At 39.4% G+C, this 18659-nt stretch overlaps 1 protein-coding gene and 1 long non-coding RNA gene across 2 annotated transcripts in view; one reads left to right on the top strand and one right to left on the bottom strand.

Annotated features, from left to right (window-relative positions):
• Positions 1 to 20: 20 nt before the first annotated feature.
• Positions 21 to 18608, bottom strand: LOC138976828 (serine/threonine/tyrosine-interacting-like protein 1). The gene is made up of 9 exons (XM_070349724.1): positions 18281 to 18608; positions 17772 to 17833; positions 13076 to 13178; positions 12271 to 12339; positions 6260 to 6327; positions 5727 to 5872; positions 5351 to 5448; positions 4481 to 4593; positions 21 to 2238 (listed from the first exon to the last, which is right to left on the bottom strand). Exons 1-9 carry the CDS (start codon positions 18387 to 18389, stop codon positions 2107 to 2109), a joined length of 900 nt encoding a protein of 299 aa, XP_070205825.1. The 5' UTR covers positions 18390 to 18608; the 3' UTR covers positions 21 to 2106.
• Positions 15867 to 18659, top strand: part of LOC138976836 (uncharacterized) — a 53907-nt gene continuing 51114 nt past the window's right edge. The window contains exon 1 of the long non-coding RNA XR_011459168.1: positions 15867 to 17042. This is a non-coding gene — a long non-coding RNA (uncharacterized lncRNA). The remainder of the gene's footprint in view (positions 17043 to 18659) is intronic.

The following is an 18659-nucleotide window of genomic DNA, read 5'->3' on the forward strand; positions in this document are numbered from 1 at the left end:
TTCACACAGACCCAGCTTAATGCATATCCATACAAATGTTTATTCATAACATAAATGTGAATGACTGGTGAATGGGAGCAGCAAAACAATACTGCTAAACAGTATGGCAATATGGTTGTGTGACAGATGCAGGTTTTCTATGGACAAATTGACTACAGCATAGAAATGGTGAATTACCAAAATGGTTGTTGAAGATAATGGAAATATTGAACACATTGTAATAAATATACATACAATGTACACATGTATAAAACTTTTTGAAACACCGACCAAATGGTTTCATCAGATGCTGGTTTCTCAGACATTAAAATACATTTCTAATACTGAAAATATATCTGTTTCCTGTTTGGGGCATTCTGTTTTGTTATTATTCTGTCAGAATAATTATTTTGTCTTCATGCAAGTGGAAAATACCCAGTTATTGCAACACTTGAAGGGAAATGTGGGTATGTATACAGAGAAATAAGTCAAACAAACAAATAAAAAACAAAAACAACAACTCATAAACCATTATAAAAAGAAAAGAACAAAAAAACTACTCTCGCAACAGTTTGGTGGCAGGGAAGTAGGGGCGAATTATCACAATCCAAGACTAATACATGCAACAATAAGTTCATTGTCATGGAAACTGTTGCTGAACACAGAATTTATCCAAATGCATTCATGACGCTTGACATCAGAAGCTCCAGTTACAGTCATGACGCTTGGCATCTGAAGCTCCAGTTAGTCATGACGCTTGACATCTGAAGCTCCAGTTACAGTCATGACGCTTGGCATCTGAAGCTCCAGTTACAGTCATGACGCTTGGCATCTGAAGCTCCAGTTACAGTCATGACGCTTGACATCTGAAGCTCCAGTTAGTCATGACGCTTGGCATCTGAAGCTCCAGTTACAGTCATGACGCTTGGCATCTGAAGCTCCAGTTAGTCATGACGCTTGGCATCTGAAGCTCCAGTTACAGTCATGATGCTTGGCATCTGAAGCTCCAGTTACAGTCATGAATGACTCAATTGAAATACAAGAGATCTGCTGGAGAGAAGGTGCTATTGTCTATAAGATGAATTTTGCCTTTTTTTTAATTTGAGAAAGAAAAGTGAAGGATAATAGGAACAAAATGAGAGGTCCTGATAACAAAATGAGAGGTTCTGATAACAAAATGAGAGGTTCTGATAACAAAATGAGAGGTCCTGATAACAAAATGAGAGGTTCTGATAACAAAATGAGAGGTTCTGATAACAAAATGAGAGGTCCTGATAACAAAATGAGAGGTTCTGATAACAAAATGAGAGGTTCTGATAACAAAATGAGAGGTCCTGATAACAAAATGAGAGGTTCTGATAACAAAATGAGAGGTCCTGATAACAAAATGAGAGGTTCTGATAACAAAATGAGAGGTCCTGATAACAAAATGAGAGGTCCTGATAACAAAATGAGAGGTTCTGATAACAAAATGAGAGGTCCTGATAACAAAATGAGAGGTTCTGATAACAAAATGCTGCTGTCTAGGAATTAGGGTTGTCAATGTTGGTTTGGGTTGTTTGCAGTATTTCAAACAGCCAACAACATCAAAACATTAGAGAAACAAAGCGACAATCAAATGCTGCTGTCTGGTATTGATCGATGTTCATCAACGTTGCTTGAAATTTACCCGGAACAGCTGGCAGACAACATGGAAACGATCAGAGCTGGCAATGATCAAATGCTGCTCCTTATATTTCAAGTTGTGGATGTTGGCTGACATTAAAGGTCCATTCTGCCTCATGTTTACCTCACCGTCCCAGATCTGGTCAGGATTTGACATGGGATAAGACTATCCCTCCACTTGGTCACGTAGCAAAATTCAACACCCTGGGTGCGCTCTGTGCACAGTGGTGTCTTTTTTAAGAATTTATTTAGTGAAAGGCACTTGTGCTTTTGTCCAAAATTCATTCATCAAAATGTCCGACCTGTCACAGCCAGTCGTCAGGATGTTGATTTTGGGAATGTGACCAAGTGGAGGGATGGTCTTGTCGGATGGTCTTGTCCCATGTTAAACCCTCACCAGATCTGGCACAGTGAGGCAAATTGTTTTCACGAGGCTTGTTTCAATCGACCTGGTGCTGCCACCTAGTAGTGAGGGTCCTGAATCTGCGTTCCCCGCGCCCCGAACAGCTTCTCCTCCCAATGCGACAGCTGCTCGATGAACGCACGGTTGGGTCTGAGCGTTGACAGGCACCTCTGTACGTCACGGTACGCTATCTGCAGCAGGGAAAGGAGAAGAAACAAGTCGCATAAGGCGAAATTACTACATTTAGTCAAGCTGTGGAACTCACAGAATGAAACTGAACGCACTGCATTTTTTCACAATGACCGTAGTCCGCCGCTCGTGCAAAACGCAGTGAAACTGACGAGCCTGTTTAGCGCGGTAGTGGTTTTGCTGTGCTGCATAGCACGCTTTTCTAATTCTGTACCTCTCTTCGTTATAACTTTCTGAGCGTGTTTTTAATCCAAACATATCATATCTATATGTTTTTGGAATCAGGAACCGACAAGGACTAAGATGAAATTGTTTTTAAATCGATTTCGGAAATTTAATTTTGATCCTAATTTTTTAATTTTAAATTTTCAGAGCTTGTTTTTAATCCGAATATAACATATTTATATGTTTTTGGAATCAGAAAATGATGAAGAATAAGATGAACGTAATTTTAGATCGTTTAATAAAAAAATTAATTTAATTACAATTTTCAAATGACCAAAGTCATAAATTAATTTTTTAGCCACCAAGCTGAAATGCAATACCAAAGTCCGGCCTCCGTCGAAGATTTCTTTACAAAAATTTCAATCAATTTTATTGAAAAATGAGGGTGTGACAGTGCCGCCTCAACTTTTACAAAAAGCCGGATATGACGTCGATCATCAAAGACATTTATCGAAAAAATGAAAAAAATATCTGGGGATATCATACCCAGGAACTCTCATGTAAAATTTCATAAAGATCGGTCCAGTAGTTTACTCTGAATCGCTCTACACCCACACACACAGACACACATACACACATACACCATGACCCTCATCTCGATTCCCCCTCTATGTTAAAACATTTAGTCAAAACTTGACTAAATGTAAAAAGATATCCTTTAAGATTGAGTAGTATATTTTACAGCAAAATGTTGTATTGCCCAGAAGATAATTAGTTTAATGTTTTTCCCTAAATGTTTGCTTCCTAGCTCTGACAGGCACCTCTGTACGTCACGGTATGCACTCTGCAGTGGGAAAGCAGCAGAAAATAGATACGCTTCAGCTTTAAGCCTGGCCTTAATTGGACCAAGTCGACTTCGCGTAGCTCACTTCACGAAGCTACCGGAACTAGACTTTGTCGAAGCTTTGACGAAGTCCAAGGGAAGGCTCTATGGCGGAGAAGAGAGTTATCTTTTCATGTCTTGGCGTCTCAAATCTTATTAGCCAGAAAGCGCATGCGCGTAGTCTCGACCAGCGCATGGTGTGCTTCTTTCTGAGTACTTTACGTCACAAATTGTACTTTACGTATTTGATGATGACGAAAGTTAATTGTAACACAAATAGTTATGTGTTCTATTCTGTTTACTGAGCACGGCCGGGACCAGTCGGCGTGAGCGCTGGAGTTTCGAGTTTCATTCAACATGTCAATGCATTGCAGTATGAAATAATACAGGTAGGAGGTTAGTTCTTGTACTTCGGGTCAACCAAAGTCGATAAATTCATTCTTCACTACGGTATTAAGTCTGATTTCATCGTCCATCTTGAATCGAAAGGAGCACTCTTCTTACAAAAAAAACCAACTTCATTGCGAGCTACGGCGAAGCTTCGCATGTCAAAACTTGCGAAGCGATGTAGTGGATGAAGTACTTCGCCGTAGCTGCGAGTTTTGGGTATAAAGACTTGGCGAAGCTTCGTGTAGTCGACTACGGGCTCAATTAAGGACGGGCTTTACGTAGTAAACTGCAAAATGTTGTATTGCTCAGACTCACAGGATAATTAGGTTCATGTTTTTTCTTACATGTTTGCGTCCAATTATACGTTAAAGTGCGAAGGCAATGCATGCCTGTGAAAGACAGCAACCAATCAGCACTAATTGTACCAGGTTCATCGCGTTTTTAATTGACTTTTTTTCCACATCAAAGGAAAGTTCTTGCTTAGGTTTAAGACCAATTAGCTTGACAATACAGTAGAACGCCCCTTTTTTAAGACCCCCTGATTTTAGACTTTTAAGACCCTGTTTTCTCAAATTTTCTGTTCATAACGTGTAAATTTACCGACATTTTAAGACTCCCTCCTTTTTAAGACCAGTTGTTTTCTCACTTCTGTAGAGGTCTTACAAGGGGGGGGGGGGGGGGGGGGGGGTTCCCTGTGGTTAGCATGACCCATCTTGTGTGAGATATATAGTCTTCCCTCCTTCAAGATAATTTATTGGTTCCCACAACAACAAACACAATGACAGCATTATTCACATGAACCCCACCTCCAGTGGTACTTTCTGGTGCTTCATGATGTAAGCGATAACGACAGTGGCGGCACGACTGATCCCCAGATTGTCGAACACCAACACTGCTCTATTTTCTTCACTGTGCCCATCTGCAATTTAAACATGCAGAGGTAAGTCATAAATCAGGGTGTAACCCTGTGTGAAAACTTAATGTTCGAAGGCAATACAATTATTAGCCCCTTAAGTTCAATTTCTTTGTAAAGTTTTTGTCCTGGATTACTCAAAGAAATGCTCCTTAAAAATAACCAACATTTATTCGGGGACAATATGGTATGCTTATATCAAATTTCTTCAAATGTGTATTCATTATGTGAACAAGAAATTGTGAAACACAGTAACCATGTGATGCCAAAAAAAAGTTGTTAGAACAAAAAGGTAAGACCACTGTGATAGTGCTACAAAGCCACACACACACACAAATGGAAACGATGGCGGTTTTTAAGCCCTTTCATTGTAAACTGAACCCGAGCTTGTGTGAATATCAAGTTTACTGCAAAAGTGACCTGGAAATGACAGCCCACTTCGTCAACATCACGGGCCAAAGAATCTAGACACAGCCATCGTCGAACGCTGAAGAAGAAGCAGAACTGCAAAAGTGCAGCTTTTTTGAAGAAACAAGAAAGATTTACAGAAAGATTTGTCATCTACAAACAAAAAATCGAAAACATTTGCAAGATTCAACCTACATGTATTCCTGGGTTGCTAAACCCTTAGAGAATCCAAGGAAATAAAAATGCCTCTGGGGAATAAAGGAAATTACAAATTAAATCACCGACATAAGAACTGGCTTTACTCTTTTGATGAAATATGTTTGCATCCGTAAAGAGTACAGAAAACATATCTTACCGATGAAAGAACAGGCCTTTTCAAAGTGACTGAAGAGGTCGGCGTCATTAGAGTCTTGTACTTGGATGTGGAGATGTTCAGGGCCTGGCTCTTTGAAGCTGAAATAAACGTGAGAAAAATAATCATCTATCACTGTCATCATGTAAATTAAGGGTCAATATAAAAATCTCTACGTAACTGGTAGAGTGACAGAAAACTGTTATCTAATCACTGAGACAATCCATTTCTCATTTCTCATTTCTCATTTCTCATTCAATTTGAGAGTTTTTAAATGTTTTTCATTAAAGCAGCGAGTACTGATTAAATGAGACTGTAAATAAGTGAAAAACCGCATTTCTATTGTCAAAAATGTCAAATAAGTTCCACAACAACTTACAAGGTCTCGGCTTCTACGCAGACATTGACGTGAGCTTTGATCTTGAGGTCTTTCTGAATGTAAGCTGCGTTGCCTTGGCGCCAGTTGCCTAGATACAGAAAACCTTGCAGGATTTCCACTGGGTAGGATTTTATTTCATCCATTTCCTGTGACAGTCAATATAGACAGGGTTTCAACAATCAAAATTGAAAATGATCAATGATCAGCTTCAAAAGTTAAAACTATTGATGTGGCCGAATATTGCTACACAAGTCATAAGCTAGCCTATGCTGCTGCTTTAAAAAGTGCTTCAGATGGAAAGTTCAGGGTCAAATAAGACAATCTCTCTCTCTCTTGTCTGCCTGTCTGTCTCTCTTTCTTGCTTCACCCTGCTTTTTCAGTCATTTACCAGCAGGCACGTTCACACACACTCACACACACACACACACACACACACACACACACACACACACACACACACACACACACACACACACACACACACACACACAATGTGACATAAAGAATAAGTGTTTTTCAAACTTATTTCATACCCGTGGCATGAAGAGAATTTTCTGTGTTCTGAGGAAGGGATACAGAGCTGAAAATTCCTCGTATCCACCTGCAACAAGTTAGGCTTTGAAATTGTTTGTAAACAAAACACACCGTTATCACAATTTTTCTACCTCAAAACAAAACAAGGATTATATACCGACTCATGTGTACAATGTAATTGCACAAAATTATTGCTATTAATGAGTATAAAATACCACTACGGTACTACAGTATCAGCATAACACTTGTCTGTTGATGGCTTTTTCAGGAGCTACATAGAAAAGCAAAATAAAAGAAAAAAGAGCACAAAGGGTTAATCAAAAGTAAAGTTTGTACCTTGCAATATCTTCACTGTGGGAATGAAAAGTAAAGTTTGTACCTTACAATATCTTCACTGGTTGAATGAAAAGTAAAGGTTGTACCTTACAATATCTTTACTGGTTGAATGAAAAGTAAAGTTTGTACCTCGCAATATCTTCACTGTGAATGAAAAGTAAAGTTTGTACCTTACAATATCTTCACTGTGGGAATCAAAAGTAAAGGTTGTACCTCGCAATATCTTCACTGTGGGAATGAAAAGTAAAGATTGTACCTCGCAATATCTTCACTGTGGGAATCAAAAGTAAAGTTTGTACCTTACAATATCTTCACTGTGGGAATCAAAAGTAAAGTTTGTACCTCGCAATATCTTCACTGTGAATGAAAAGTAAAGTTTGTACCTTACAATATCTTCACTGGTTGAATGAAAAGTAAAGATTGTACCTTACAATATCTTCACTGTGGGAATGAAAAGTAAAGATTGTACCTTACAATATCTTCACTGGTTGAATGAAAAGTAAAGTTTGTACCTTACAATATCTTCACTGGTTGAATGAAAAGTAAAGATTGTACCTTACAATATCTTCACTGGTTGAATGAAAAGTAAAGTTTGTACCTTACAATATCTTCACTGGTTGAATGAAAAGTAAAGATTGTACCTTACAATATCTTCACTGGTTGAATGAAAAGTAAAGATTGTACCTTACAATATCTTCACTGGTTGAATGAAAAGTAAAGATTGTACCTTACAATATCTTCACTGGTTGAATGAAAAGTAAAGTTTGTACCTTACAATATCTTCACTGGTTGAATGAAAAGTAAAGTTTGTACCTTACAATATCTTCACTGGTTGAATGAAAAGTAAAGTTTGTACCTTACAATATCTTCACTGGTTGAATGAAAAGTAAAGTTTGTACCTTACAATATCTTCACTGGTTGAATGAAAAGTAAAGATTGTACCTTACAATATCTTCACTGTGGGAATCAAAAGTAAAGTTTGTACCTCGCAATATCTTCACTGTGGGAATCAAAAGTAAAGATTGTACCTCGCAATATCTTCACTGTGGGAATCAAAAGTAAAGATTGTACCTCGCAATATCTTCACTGTGGGAATCAAAAGTAAAGATTGTACCTCGCAATATCTTCACTGTGGGAATCAAAAGTAAAGTTTGTACCTCGCAATATCTTCACTGTGGGAATCAAAAGTAAAGTTTGTACCTCGCAATATCTTCACTGTGGGAATCAAAAGTAAAGATTGTACCTCGCAATATCTTCACTGTGGGAATCAAAAGTAAAGATTGTACCTCGCAATATCTTCACTGTGGGAATCAAAAGTAAAGTTTGTACCTCGCAATATCTTCACTGTGGGAATCAAAAGTAAAGTTTGTACCTCGCAATATCTTCACTGTGGGAATTAAAAGTAAAGTTTGTACCTCGCAATATCTTCACTGTGGGAATCAAAAGTAAAGACTGTACCTCGCAATATCTTCACTGTGGGAATCAAAAGTAAAGTTTGTACCTCGCAATATCTTCACTGGTTGAATGAAAAGTAAAGTTTGTACCTTACAATATCTTCACTGTGGGAATCAAAAGTAAAGTTTGTACCTTGCAATATCTTCACTGTGGGAATGAAAAGTAAAGTTTGTACCTTACAATATCTTCACTGGTTGAATGAAAAGTAAAGGTTGTACCTTACAATATCTTTACTGGTTGAATGAAAAGTAAAGTTTGTACCTCGCAATATCTTCACTGTGAATGAAAAGTAAAGTTTGTACCTTACAATATCTTCACTGGTTGAATGAAAAGTAAAGATTGTACCTTACAATATCTTCACTGGTTGAATGAAAAGTAAAGTTTGTACCTTACAATATCTTCACTGGTTGAATGAAAAGTAAAGATTGTACCTTACAATATCTTCACTGGTTGAATGAAAAGTAAAGTTTGTACCTTACAATATCTTCACTGGTTGAATGAAAAGTAAAGATTGTACCTTACAATATCTTCACTGGTTGAATGAAAAGTAAAGTTTGTACCTTACAATATCTTCACTGTGGGAATCAAAAGTAAAGTTTGTACCTCGCAATATCTTCACTGTGGGAATCAAAAGTAAAGATTGTACCTCGCAATATCTTCACTGTGGGAATCAAAAGTAAAGATTGTACCTCGCAATATCTTCACTGTGGGAATCAAAAGTAAAGATTGTACCTCGCAATATCTTCACTGTGGGAATCAAAAGTAAAGTTTGTACCTCGCAATATCTTCACTGTGGGAATCAAAAGTAAAGTTTGTACCTCGCAATATCTTCACTGTGGGAATCAAAAGTAAAGATTGTACCTCGCAATATCTTCACTGTGGGAATCAAAAGTAAAGATTGTACCTCGCAATATCTTCACTGTGGGAATCAAAAGTAAAGTTTGTACCTCGCAATATCTTCACTGTGGGAATCAAAAGTAAAGTTTGTACCTCGCAATATCTTCACTGTGGGAATTAAAAGTAAAGTTTGTACCTCGCAATATCTTCACTGTGGGAATCAAAAGTAAAGACTGTACCTCGCAATATCTTCACTGTGGGAATCAAAAGTAAAGACTGTACCTCGCAATATCTTCACTGTGGGAATCAAAAGTAAAGTTTGTACCTTGCAATATCTTCACTGTGGGAATGAAAAGTAAAGTTTGTACCTCGCAATATCTTCACTGTGGGAATCAAAAGTAAAGATTGTACCTTACAATATCTTCACTGTGGGAATCAAAAGTAAAGATGTACCTCGCAATATCTTCACTGGTTGAATGAAAAGTAAAGATTGTACCTTGCAATATCTTCACTGGTTGGATGAAAAGTAAAGATTGTACCTTGCAATATCTTCACTGGTTGAATGAAAAGTAAAGATTGTACCTTGCAATATCTTCACTGGTTGAATGAAAAGTAAAGATTGTACCTTACAATATCTTTACTGGTTGAATGAAAAGTAAAGTTTGTACCTCGCAATATCTTCACTGTGAATGAAAAGTAAAGATTGTACCTTGCAATATCTTCACTGGTTGAATGAAAAGTAAAGGTTGTACCTTACAATATCTTTACTGGTTGAATGAAAAGTAAAGTTTGTACCTCGCAATATCTTCACTGTGAATGAAAAGTAAAGTTTGTACCTTGCAATATCTTCACTGTGGGAATGAAAAGTAAAGTTTGTACCTTACAATATCTTCACTGGTTGAATGAAAAGTAAAGGTTGTACCTTACAATATCTTTACTGGTTGAATGAAAAGTAAAGTTTGTACCTCGCAATATCTTCACTGGTTGAATGAAAAGTAAAGATTGTACCTTGCAATATCTTCACTGGTTGAATGAAAAGTAAAGTTTGTACCTTGCAATATCTTCACTGTGGGAATGAAAAGTAAAGTTTGTACCTTACAATATCTTCACTGGTTGAATGAAAAGTAAAGTTTGTACCTTGCAATATCTTCACTGTGGGAATGAAAAGTAAAGTTTGTACCTTACAATATCTTCACTGGTTGAATGAAAAGTAAAGGTTGTACCTTACAATATCTTTACTGGTTGAATGAAAAGTAAAGATTGTACCTTACAATATCTTCACTGGTTGAATGAAAAGTAAAGTTTGTACCTTACAATATCTTCACTGGTTGAATGAAAAGTAAAGATTGTACCTTACAATATCTTCACTGTGGGAATGAAAAGTAAAGATTGTACCTTACAATATCTTCACTGTGGGAATGAAAAGTAAAGATTGTACCTTACAATATCTTCACTGGTTGAATGAAAAGTAAAGTTTGTACCTTACAATATCTTCACTGGTTGAATGAAAAGTAAAGATTGTACCTTACAATATCTTCACTGGTTGAATGAAAAGTAAAGTTTGTACCTTACAATATCTTCACTGGTTGAATGAAAAGTAAAGATTGTACCTTACAATATCTTCACTGGTTGAATGAAAAGTAAAGATTGTACCTTACAATATCTTCACTGGTTGAATGAAAAGTAAAGATTGTACCTTACAATATCTTCACTGGTTGAATGAAAAGTAAAGATTGTACCTTACAATATCTTCACTGGTTGAATGAAAAGTAAAGATTGTACCTTACAATATCTTCACTGGTTGAATGAAAAGTAAAGATTGTACCTTACAATATCTTCACTGGTTGAATGAAAAGTAAAGTTTGTACCTTACAATATCTTCACTGGTTGAATGAAAAGTAAAGTTTGTACCTCGCAATATCTTCACTGTGAATGAAAAGTAAAGTTTGTACCTTACAATATCTTCACTGGTTGAATGAAAAGTAAAGATTGTACCTTACAATATCTTCACTGGTTGAATGAAAAGTAAAGATTGTACCTTACAATATCTTCACTGGTTGAATGAAAAGTAAAGTTTGTACCTTACAATATCTTCACTGGTTGAATGAAAAGTAAAGATTGTACCTTACGCGCTATTACGAGCTAGTCGTGTGACAGAGAGTTTTCTTGCACACGAGACTGTAGATGTTTCACGACGGCTTTAGCCGGAGTGAAACAGCAGCAGTCGAGTGTGCAAGAACACTCTCTGTCACACGACTAGCTCGTAATGGCGATTATGTCTCACAGCTTCAACAGAGGAGAGAACAAACACGTTTTGCGTACTCACGCTTGATAAACCTAAACACAGGAGCAGCCATTGTGGAGAGATCTACTTTTTGACGAAAGTGAACGAACAACTATGAATGACGTCTCGGTATATGTGAATGATGTCACAGTCATCGTCACAGTCTGTATCTTTTGAAGCATTCCATTCTTCATGACGTCTTTCTGTGTCTGCATCCGCGAAATGTTTGTTCTTTCCGGGGTCTTTGTCATCTATGTTCAGAACTCTGTCCTTCTAGTTTCAGACTAACAGGCCTCCTGAGCGAGCCACTTTCCAAGGGAAGCTAAACTCGCGTATGGAAACAGTACTGTAGTCTGGGATGCCGTTTTCAGTATTCTCAGCGTTGAAGAATTTGTAAAGAGAAGACACGACAACAGCAGGAGAAATAAAAGTCGTGTGTGCATTTTGGGGCTTTTGGAGTTTGCATTAATAGTGGCAAAGAAGGAAAGCGTGTGACATTACAATATCTTCACTGGTTGAATGAAAAGTAAAGATTGTACCTTACAATATCTTCACTGGTTGAATGAAAAGTAAAGATTGTACCTTACAATATCTTCACTGGTTGAATGAAAAGTAAAGATTGTACCTTACAATATCTTCACTGGTTGAATGAAAAGTAAAGTTTGTACCTTACAATATCTTCACTGGTTGAATGAAAAGTAAAGATTGTACCTTACAATATCTTCACTGGTTGAATGAAAAGTAAAGATTGTACCTCGCAATATCTTCACTGGTTGAATGAAAAGTAAAGATTGTACCTTACAATATCTTCACTGGTTGAATGAAAAGTAAAGATTGTACCTTACAATATCTTCACTGGTTGAATGAAAAGTAAAGTTTGTACCTTACAATATCTTCACTGGTTGAATGAAAAGTAAAGATTGTACCTTACAATATCTTCACTGGTTGAATGAAAAGTAAAGATTGTACCTTACAATATCTTCACTGGTTGAATGAAAAGTAAAGATTGTACCTTACAATATCTTCACTGGTTGAATGAAAAGTAAAGTTTGTACCTTACAATATCTTCACTGGTTGAATGAAAAGTAAAGTTTGTACCTCGCAATATCTTCACTGTGTTCTTGCTCCCCATCTCCCACATCAGTCGGCCACAGTGCATTGCTGATGCTGCAAGGAAAACATGTCTCGGGTGCATCAGCACTATATGCATATCTACACATTCACATTATATGGGGTATACAATTTGGACCTATTGTTTTTTCAAAGCCTGGACATTTGGACCTATTGTTTATTTTAGGGAGGTCCAAATCAATGACCTATTGTCTTCTTAGTCTGGCAACAACACTGCAAACCTACTTTGAAGCACATTTGAAAATCGTAGTCTGGACTCAAATGGAGTATTTTTTTCCCCAAATCCTAAAAAAAAAGTGATAAATTACTCCAAAATAGTAAGAGTAAACAGGTCTGACAGATACACATACCGGGTACCGGTATATATAAAAACATTTAAAAAATTTTAAAAAGTAGAATCTTACCCAAAGAATTAGGCTGTAATCCAAAGTGACATCTCTTAGGTCATAAATAGTTAAAAGGTAGAGAAGACATCATAATGCAAAGCGCATCACATCACCCAAAACATAATGTTACATCTCCCAGGAACTGACAGAGAATTTCAAAAAATAAATCTGTCTCAGTGACTTCTTCATATATAAGGTGAAGAAAATCCATCCTAAGGTCCCCGCCAGACTGGGCATGTAAACGTGTCGGATCACATCAAGTGATATTTTAGAATTTCGTTTAGAAACATTTCAATTTGCTTTTTGCTAAAATTCAGTTTACTGAATGTATATACATTTCTGATACTGACGAAGTAAAACGAAAAGTCACTTTCTTTTCAACATACCATTAGACTCTTTCAGCGATGATGTGTTGCTGTCATAGACGACAACGTTCTGCTTGCACTCCAGCTCCGCATCATAGGGAACTGAATACACTCCTGGTTGACTCTGGGAACAAAAAACAACTGTGTTTGAAGAAATGGATGTTAGACATGTTTTTCTCAGCACAGCATCATCAGCTTAAAAGAACCCAACACACCATTTTCTTTCCTGCACTTCTGTATTGACTTTTTCTACTTTCAAGATAACGTCGTTCTGTTCAACATGGCCATTTTGAGTGGCAACGATGTGTCTAGGCCATTTTGAGTGGCAACGATGTGTCTAGGCCATTTTGAGTGGCAACGATGTGTCTAGGCCATTTTGAGTGGCAGCGATGTGTCCAGGCCATTTTGAGTGGCAGCGATGTGTCTAGGCCATTTTGAGTGGCAGCGATGTGTCTAGGCCATTTTAAGTGGCAGCGATATGTCTAGGCTTGTTGTGAGAGCCCTTCCACCACAACACATACTGGTTATCAGTTGCTGCGTTTTGCACAGAGTGGGAAGGTTTTGCTGAATCAATCTAGCAGATTCACAGACAAGTGTCACTGAATACCAAATAAATTGCACAGAAAGCTGACTGCACAGACAGCTGACTCTGCACAGAAAGCTGACTGCACAGAAAGCTGACTCTGCACAGAAAGCTGACTCTACACAGAAAGCTGACTCTACACAGAAAGCTGACTCTACACAGAAAGCTGACTCTACACAGAAAGCTGACTCTGCACAGAAAGCTGACTCTACACAGAAAGCTGACTGCACAGAAAGCTGACTCTACACAGAAAGCTGACTCTACACAGAAAGCTGACTCTACACAGAAAGCTGACTCTGCACAGAAAGCTGACTGCACAGAAAGCTGACTCTACACAGAAAGCTGACTCTACACAGAAAGCTGACTCTACACAGAAAGCTGACTGCACAGAAAGCTGACTCTACACAGAAAGCTGACTGCACAGAAAGCTGACTGCACAGAAAGCTGACTCTACACAGAAAGCTGACTCTACACAGAAAGCTGACTGCACAGAAAGCTGACTCTACACAGAAAGCTGACTGCACAGAAAGCTGACTCTACACAGAAAGCTGACTCTACACAGACAGCTGACTCTGCACAGAAAGCTGACTCTACACAGAAAGCTGACTGCACAGAAAGCTGACTCTACACAGACAGCTGACTCTACACAGAAAGCTGACTCTGCACAGAAAGCTGACTCTACACAGAAAGCTGACTCTGCACAGAAAGCTGACTCTACACAGAAAGCTGACTGCACAGAAAGCTGACTCTACACAGAAAGCTGACTCTACACAGAAAGCTGACTATGCACAGAAAGCTGACTATGCACAGACAGCTGACTCTACACAGACAGCTGACTCTGTACAGAAAGCTGACTCTACACAGAAAGCTGACTCTACACAGACAGCTGACTCTGCACAGAAAGCTGACTCTGCACAGAAAGCTGACTGCACAGAAAGCTGACTCTACACAGAAAGCTGACTCTACACAGAAAGCTGACTCTACACAGAAAGCTGACTCTGCACAGAAAGCTGACTCTACACAGACAGCTGACTCTACACAGACAGCTGACTCTACACAGAAATCTGACTCTACACAGAAAGCTGACTCTACACAGACAGCTGACTCTACACAGAAAGCTGACTCTACACAGAAAGCTGACTCTACACAGACAGCTGACTATGCACAGAAAGCTGACTCTACACAGAAAGCTGACTCTACACAGAAAGCTGACTCTGCACAGAAAGCTGACTCTACACAGAAAGCTGACTCTACACAGAAAGCTGACTCTACACAGAAAGCTGACTGCACAGAAAGCTGACTCTGCACAGAAAGCTGACTCTACACAGAAAGCTGACTCTGCACAGAAAGCTGACTCTACACAGAAAGCTGACTCTACACAGAAAGCTGACTCTACACAGAAAGCTGACTGCACAGAAAGCTGACTCTACACAGAAAGCTGACTCTACACAGAAAGCTGACTCTGCACAGACAGCAGCCGGCTGTTGATTGTTGGTATGCATGCAAGTAGAACAAAGTTATTATCAAATGTAAAAGCCTGGGCGGATCTATGTTGATAAACAAAACCTGCTTAAACATCAATAACAAAAGAAAATCATCTATTCACTCACAAAGGATGTAATAATGGCACCTCCAAATAAGCCTTTTTAATGGTGACCACTGAACACGAACAACTAAAGCAAGTGTAACCGAGTGCTTGAAGCACAACAATCGCCTTTGGGGGCAATGCCAGTCAAACAGGGTTGACAATTTTAGAACTAATTTAATAGCCCTACAGAAACTGCCACAGGTAAGCAAAGGTTCCCAGGAGCATAGAAGGTGACCACAGCAGCTATGCAGACTGGTGACCACAGCAGCTATGCAGACTGGTGACCACAGCAGCTATGCAGACTGGTGACCACAGCAGCTATGCAGACTGGTGACCACAGCAGCTATGCAGACTGGTGACCACAGCAGCTCATGCAGACTGGTGACCACAGCAGCTATGCAGACTGGTGACCACAGCAGCTATGCAGACTGGTGACCACAGCAGCTATGCAGACTGGTGACCACAGCAGCTATGCAGACTGGTGACCACAGCAGCTATGCAGACTGGTGACCACAGCAGCTATGCAGACTGGTGACCACAGCAGCTATGCAGACTGGTGACCACAGCAGCTATGCAGACTGGTGACCACAGCAGCTATGCAGACTGGTGACCACAGCAGCTATGCAGACTCCCCACAACATCCCCCGCGGGTTAGGGGGAAGAATTTATCCGATGCTCCCCAGCATGTCGTAAGACTAACGGATTCTGTTTCTCTTTTTACCCTTGTTAAGTGTTTCTTGTATAGAATATAGTCAATGTTTGTACAGATTTTAGTCAAGCAAGAAATTTTAAGTCCTTTGTACTGGAAACTTGCATTCTCCCAGTAAGGTTATATATTGTACTAGATGAATACCCGCTTTGCCGGCGCACCGCACGGAGGAAGGGAAATAATCGCGGCTGAAAACACTGGAGAAGATAAGGAAGAGTTACTGGTAGTGGATCCAGACAAAAAAACAAAATCGGTTCAGCGCTGCGCGCTGAGAGCACGTGTTGAAATATCTCATCGACCAGTTTGTGTCCTGTCCCGGGTGTACCTGAATATGCCCACCAAATTTGAAACAGATCCATCGAGAACCTTGGCCGCGCATCGCGCACAGACAGACAGACACACAGACACACAGACACTAGTCGTATATATATATAGACTACGTTGCAAGCCCCTGGAGCAATTTTTTGATTAGTGCTTTTGTGAACAAGAAACAATTAACAAGTGGCTCTATCCCATCTCCCCCCCTTTCCCTGTCGCGATATAACCTTCGTGGTTGAAAACGACGTTAAACACCAAATAAAGAAAGACTCCCCACAACAGAGCTACTCCACATCTGACTGGGGTCCTGTCTTCCAATGTACCAAAAACGGCGAGCTACTATAAATAGCTCACACTTTGGCAGGGAGACAACACCATCAATGCAGACCAACTGTCTGTGACAAAGGGGACTATACTGCACCCCTGTCACACAAAGATAAACAAAATCTTGTTGCAAACATCCTGATGCATCAGTGTTGCAGGTGTAGAGAATGGTGTGTATGGACTGGGTGGCCGAGTGGTAACGCACTTGCGCTCGGAAGCGAGAGGTTGCGAGTTCGACCCTGGGTCAGGGCGTTAGCAATTTTCTCCCCCCTTTCCTAACCTAAGTGCTGGGTTCAAGTGCTAGTCTTTCGGATGAGACGAAAAACCGAGGTCTCTTCGTGTACACTACATTGGGGTGTGCACGTTAAAGATCACACGATTGACAAAAGGGTCTTTCCTGGCAAAATTGTATAGGCATAGATAAAAATGTCCACCAACATACCCGTGTGACTTGGAATAATAGGCCGTGAAAAGTAGGATATGCACCAAAATGGCTGCGATCTGCTGGCCGATGTGAATGCGTGATGTATTGTGTAAAAAAAATTCCATCTCACACGGCATAAATAAATCCCTGCGCCTTGAATATGTGCGCGATATAAATTGCATAAAATAAAATTAAAAAATAAAACCAAATATAAAAATAAATCCCTGCGCTTAGAACTGTACCCACGGAATACGCGCGATATAAGCCTCATATTGATTGATTGATTGATTGTATACCTAGACTGGCCCAGAACTGGGGGGAAGGGAAAGTCTAAGCAGGGCTCCCCACGGACGCCTGTCCTAGACGGTCCCGGGACCCCCACTTTTAATGTTTAGAGGGTCCATAGACCCCCTAAACGGAGTTTTAAAGGGTCCAAAGAGTCCCGGGTCCCTAAACCCCCTATGTGCATATTACGCATTGTGATTGCAAATAATGTGATATGAAGTGGGGTTTTTTATTACCAGGATATTCGAGGAGGAAACTTCAACTAAACCTTGTCAAATGCAATACACACACACTGGCATAATTTGTGCTTGTACTTTGACTAAGATGAGGACTACAGTTTAAAAAGAGTAGACGGGACGCACGACAATGGAAATTTAGTGCGTCCCAGGACCCCCTCCATGACTTTTTAGTAAAACATTTCGGCTTCTAGTACATGTAGGACGCAGGGAAGTGCACTCTGGGGAGCCCGGGGTTTGAGAACAGTACCTTTGTTCCTTTCTTGGATGTAACAACATGGCTTTCATTGTACTCATTTTTGCTGCGTGCATCTGAAACACAAAAGCACCAAACAATTAAACACCACACAATAAACTTGTCATATATACACCAACCACATGGTTCCTCGTTTGATCACTATTTCCCTCTTAAAAAAGTACCATGCTCTTGGAAATTAAAGATATTTTGACTGCAATTTCTCTCCCTCATCTCTCGCAGTCTCGGTCTGTTCCTCGCACACATAAACAGACACACACACACACACACACATACACACATATATCTATCTCAGTCTGTTCCTTGCATACAGACACACACACACACACACACACACACACACACACACACACACACACACACACACACACACACACAGATCTATCTCAGTCTCAGTCTGTTCCTCTCACACAGACGCACACATAGACACACAGACAGACACGCACACACGCACACACGAACGCCCGCAAAGAAGGAGGGAGAGAGCGAGAGATCACACTGACCTATCAACAGTAGATAGTTTGTATCGCTGAGACACGAGTATACGGTTGCTTGTTGTAGCATATTATAGAGAGCGTTTGGCTCAATGAGTTCCATTCCATCAGAAGCCATTGTGAAAGTTGAAATGTTGATCAATGCAATTTTGTATTGGAACTACTCACACTTGTCATAAACACTAGCTAAGTCCTCTGTTATAAAAAGTTCTACATTGCAACTTAACCCAAGTCACAGGAAAGCCACAAAATTCCAAGGAATGTTTCCGAATACTATCAACAGAAATGTTGCAATTTTTCAGCGGGGCATTTTTGTTTTAAGAGTTAATTCTTGTTCTTTCTGTTACGTTGCGTTGTCAAGCGCGCAGTGATTGCAAAACGTACTGCG

This window comes from Littorina saxatilis, linkage group LG9 (genome assembly GCF_037325665.1).
Source record: "Littorina saxatilis isolate snail1 linkage group LG9, US_GU_Lsax_2.0, whole genome shotgun sequence".
Lineage (NCBI taxonomy): Eukaryota > Metazoa > Mollusca > Gastropoda > Littorinimorpha > Littorinidae > Littorina > Littorina saxatilis.

What these genes read in the sequence shown, in the direction of transcription:
- LOC138976828 (XM_070349724.1), bottom strand. Translation starts at nt 18,389, where the DNA reads ATGGCTTCTGATGGAATGGAACTCATTGAGCCAAACGCTCTCTATAAT. An exon ending in CACAGTGAAGATATTGCGAG is followed by an intron (nt 6,328 to 12,270) that starts GTACAAACTTTA and finishes AACTTGTTGCAG; the next exon opens with GTGGATACGAGGAATTTTCA. An exon ending in AAATTCTCTTCATGCCACGG is followed by an intron (nt 5,873 to 6,259) that starts GTATGAAATAAG and finishes TGACTGTCACAG; the next exon opens with GAAATGGATGAAATAAAATC.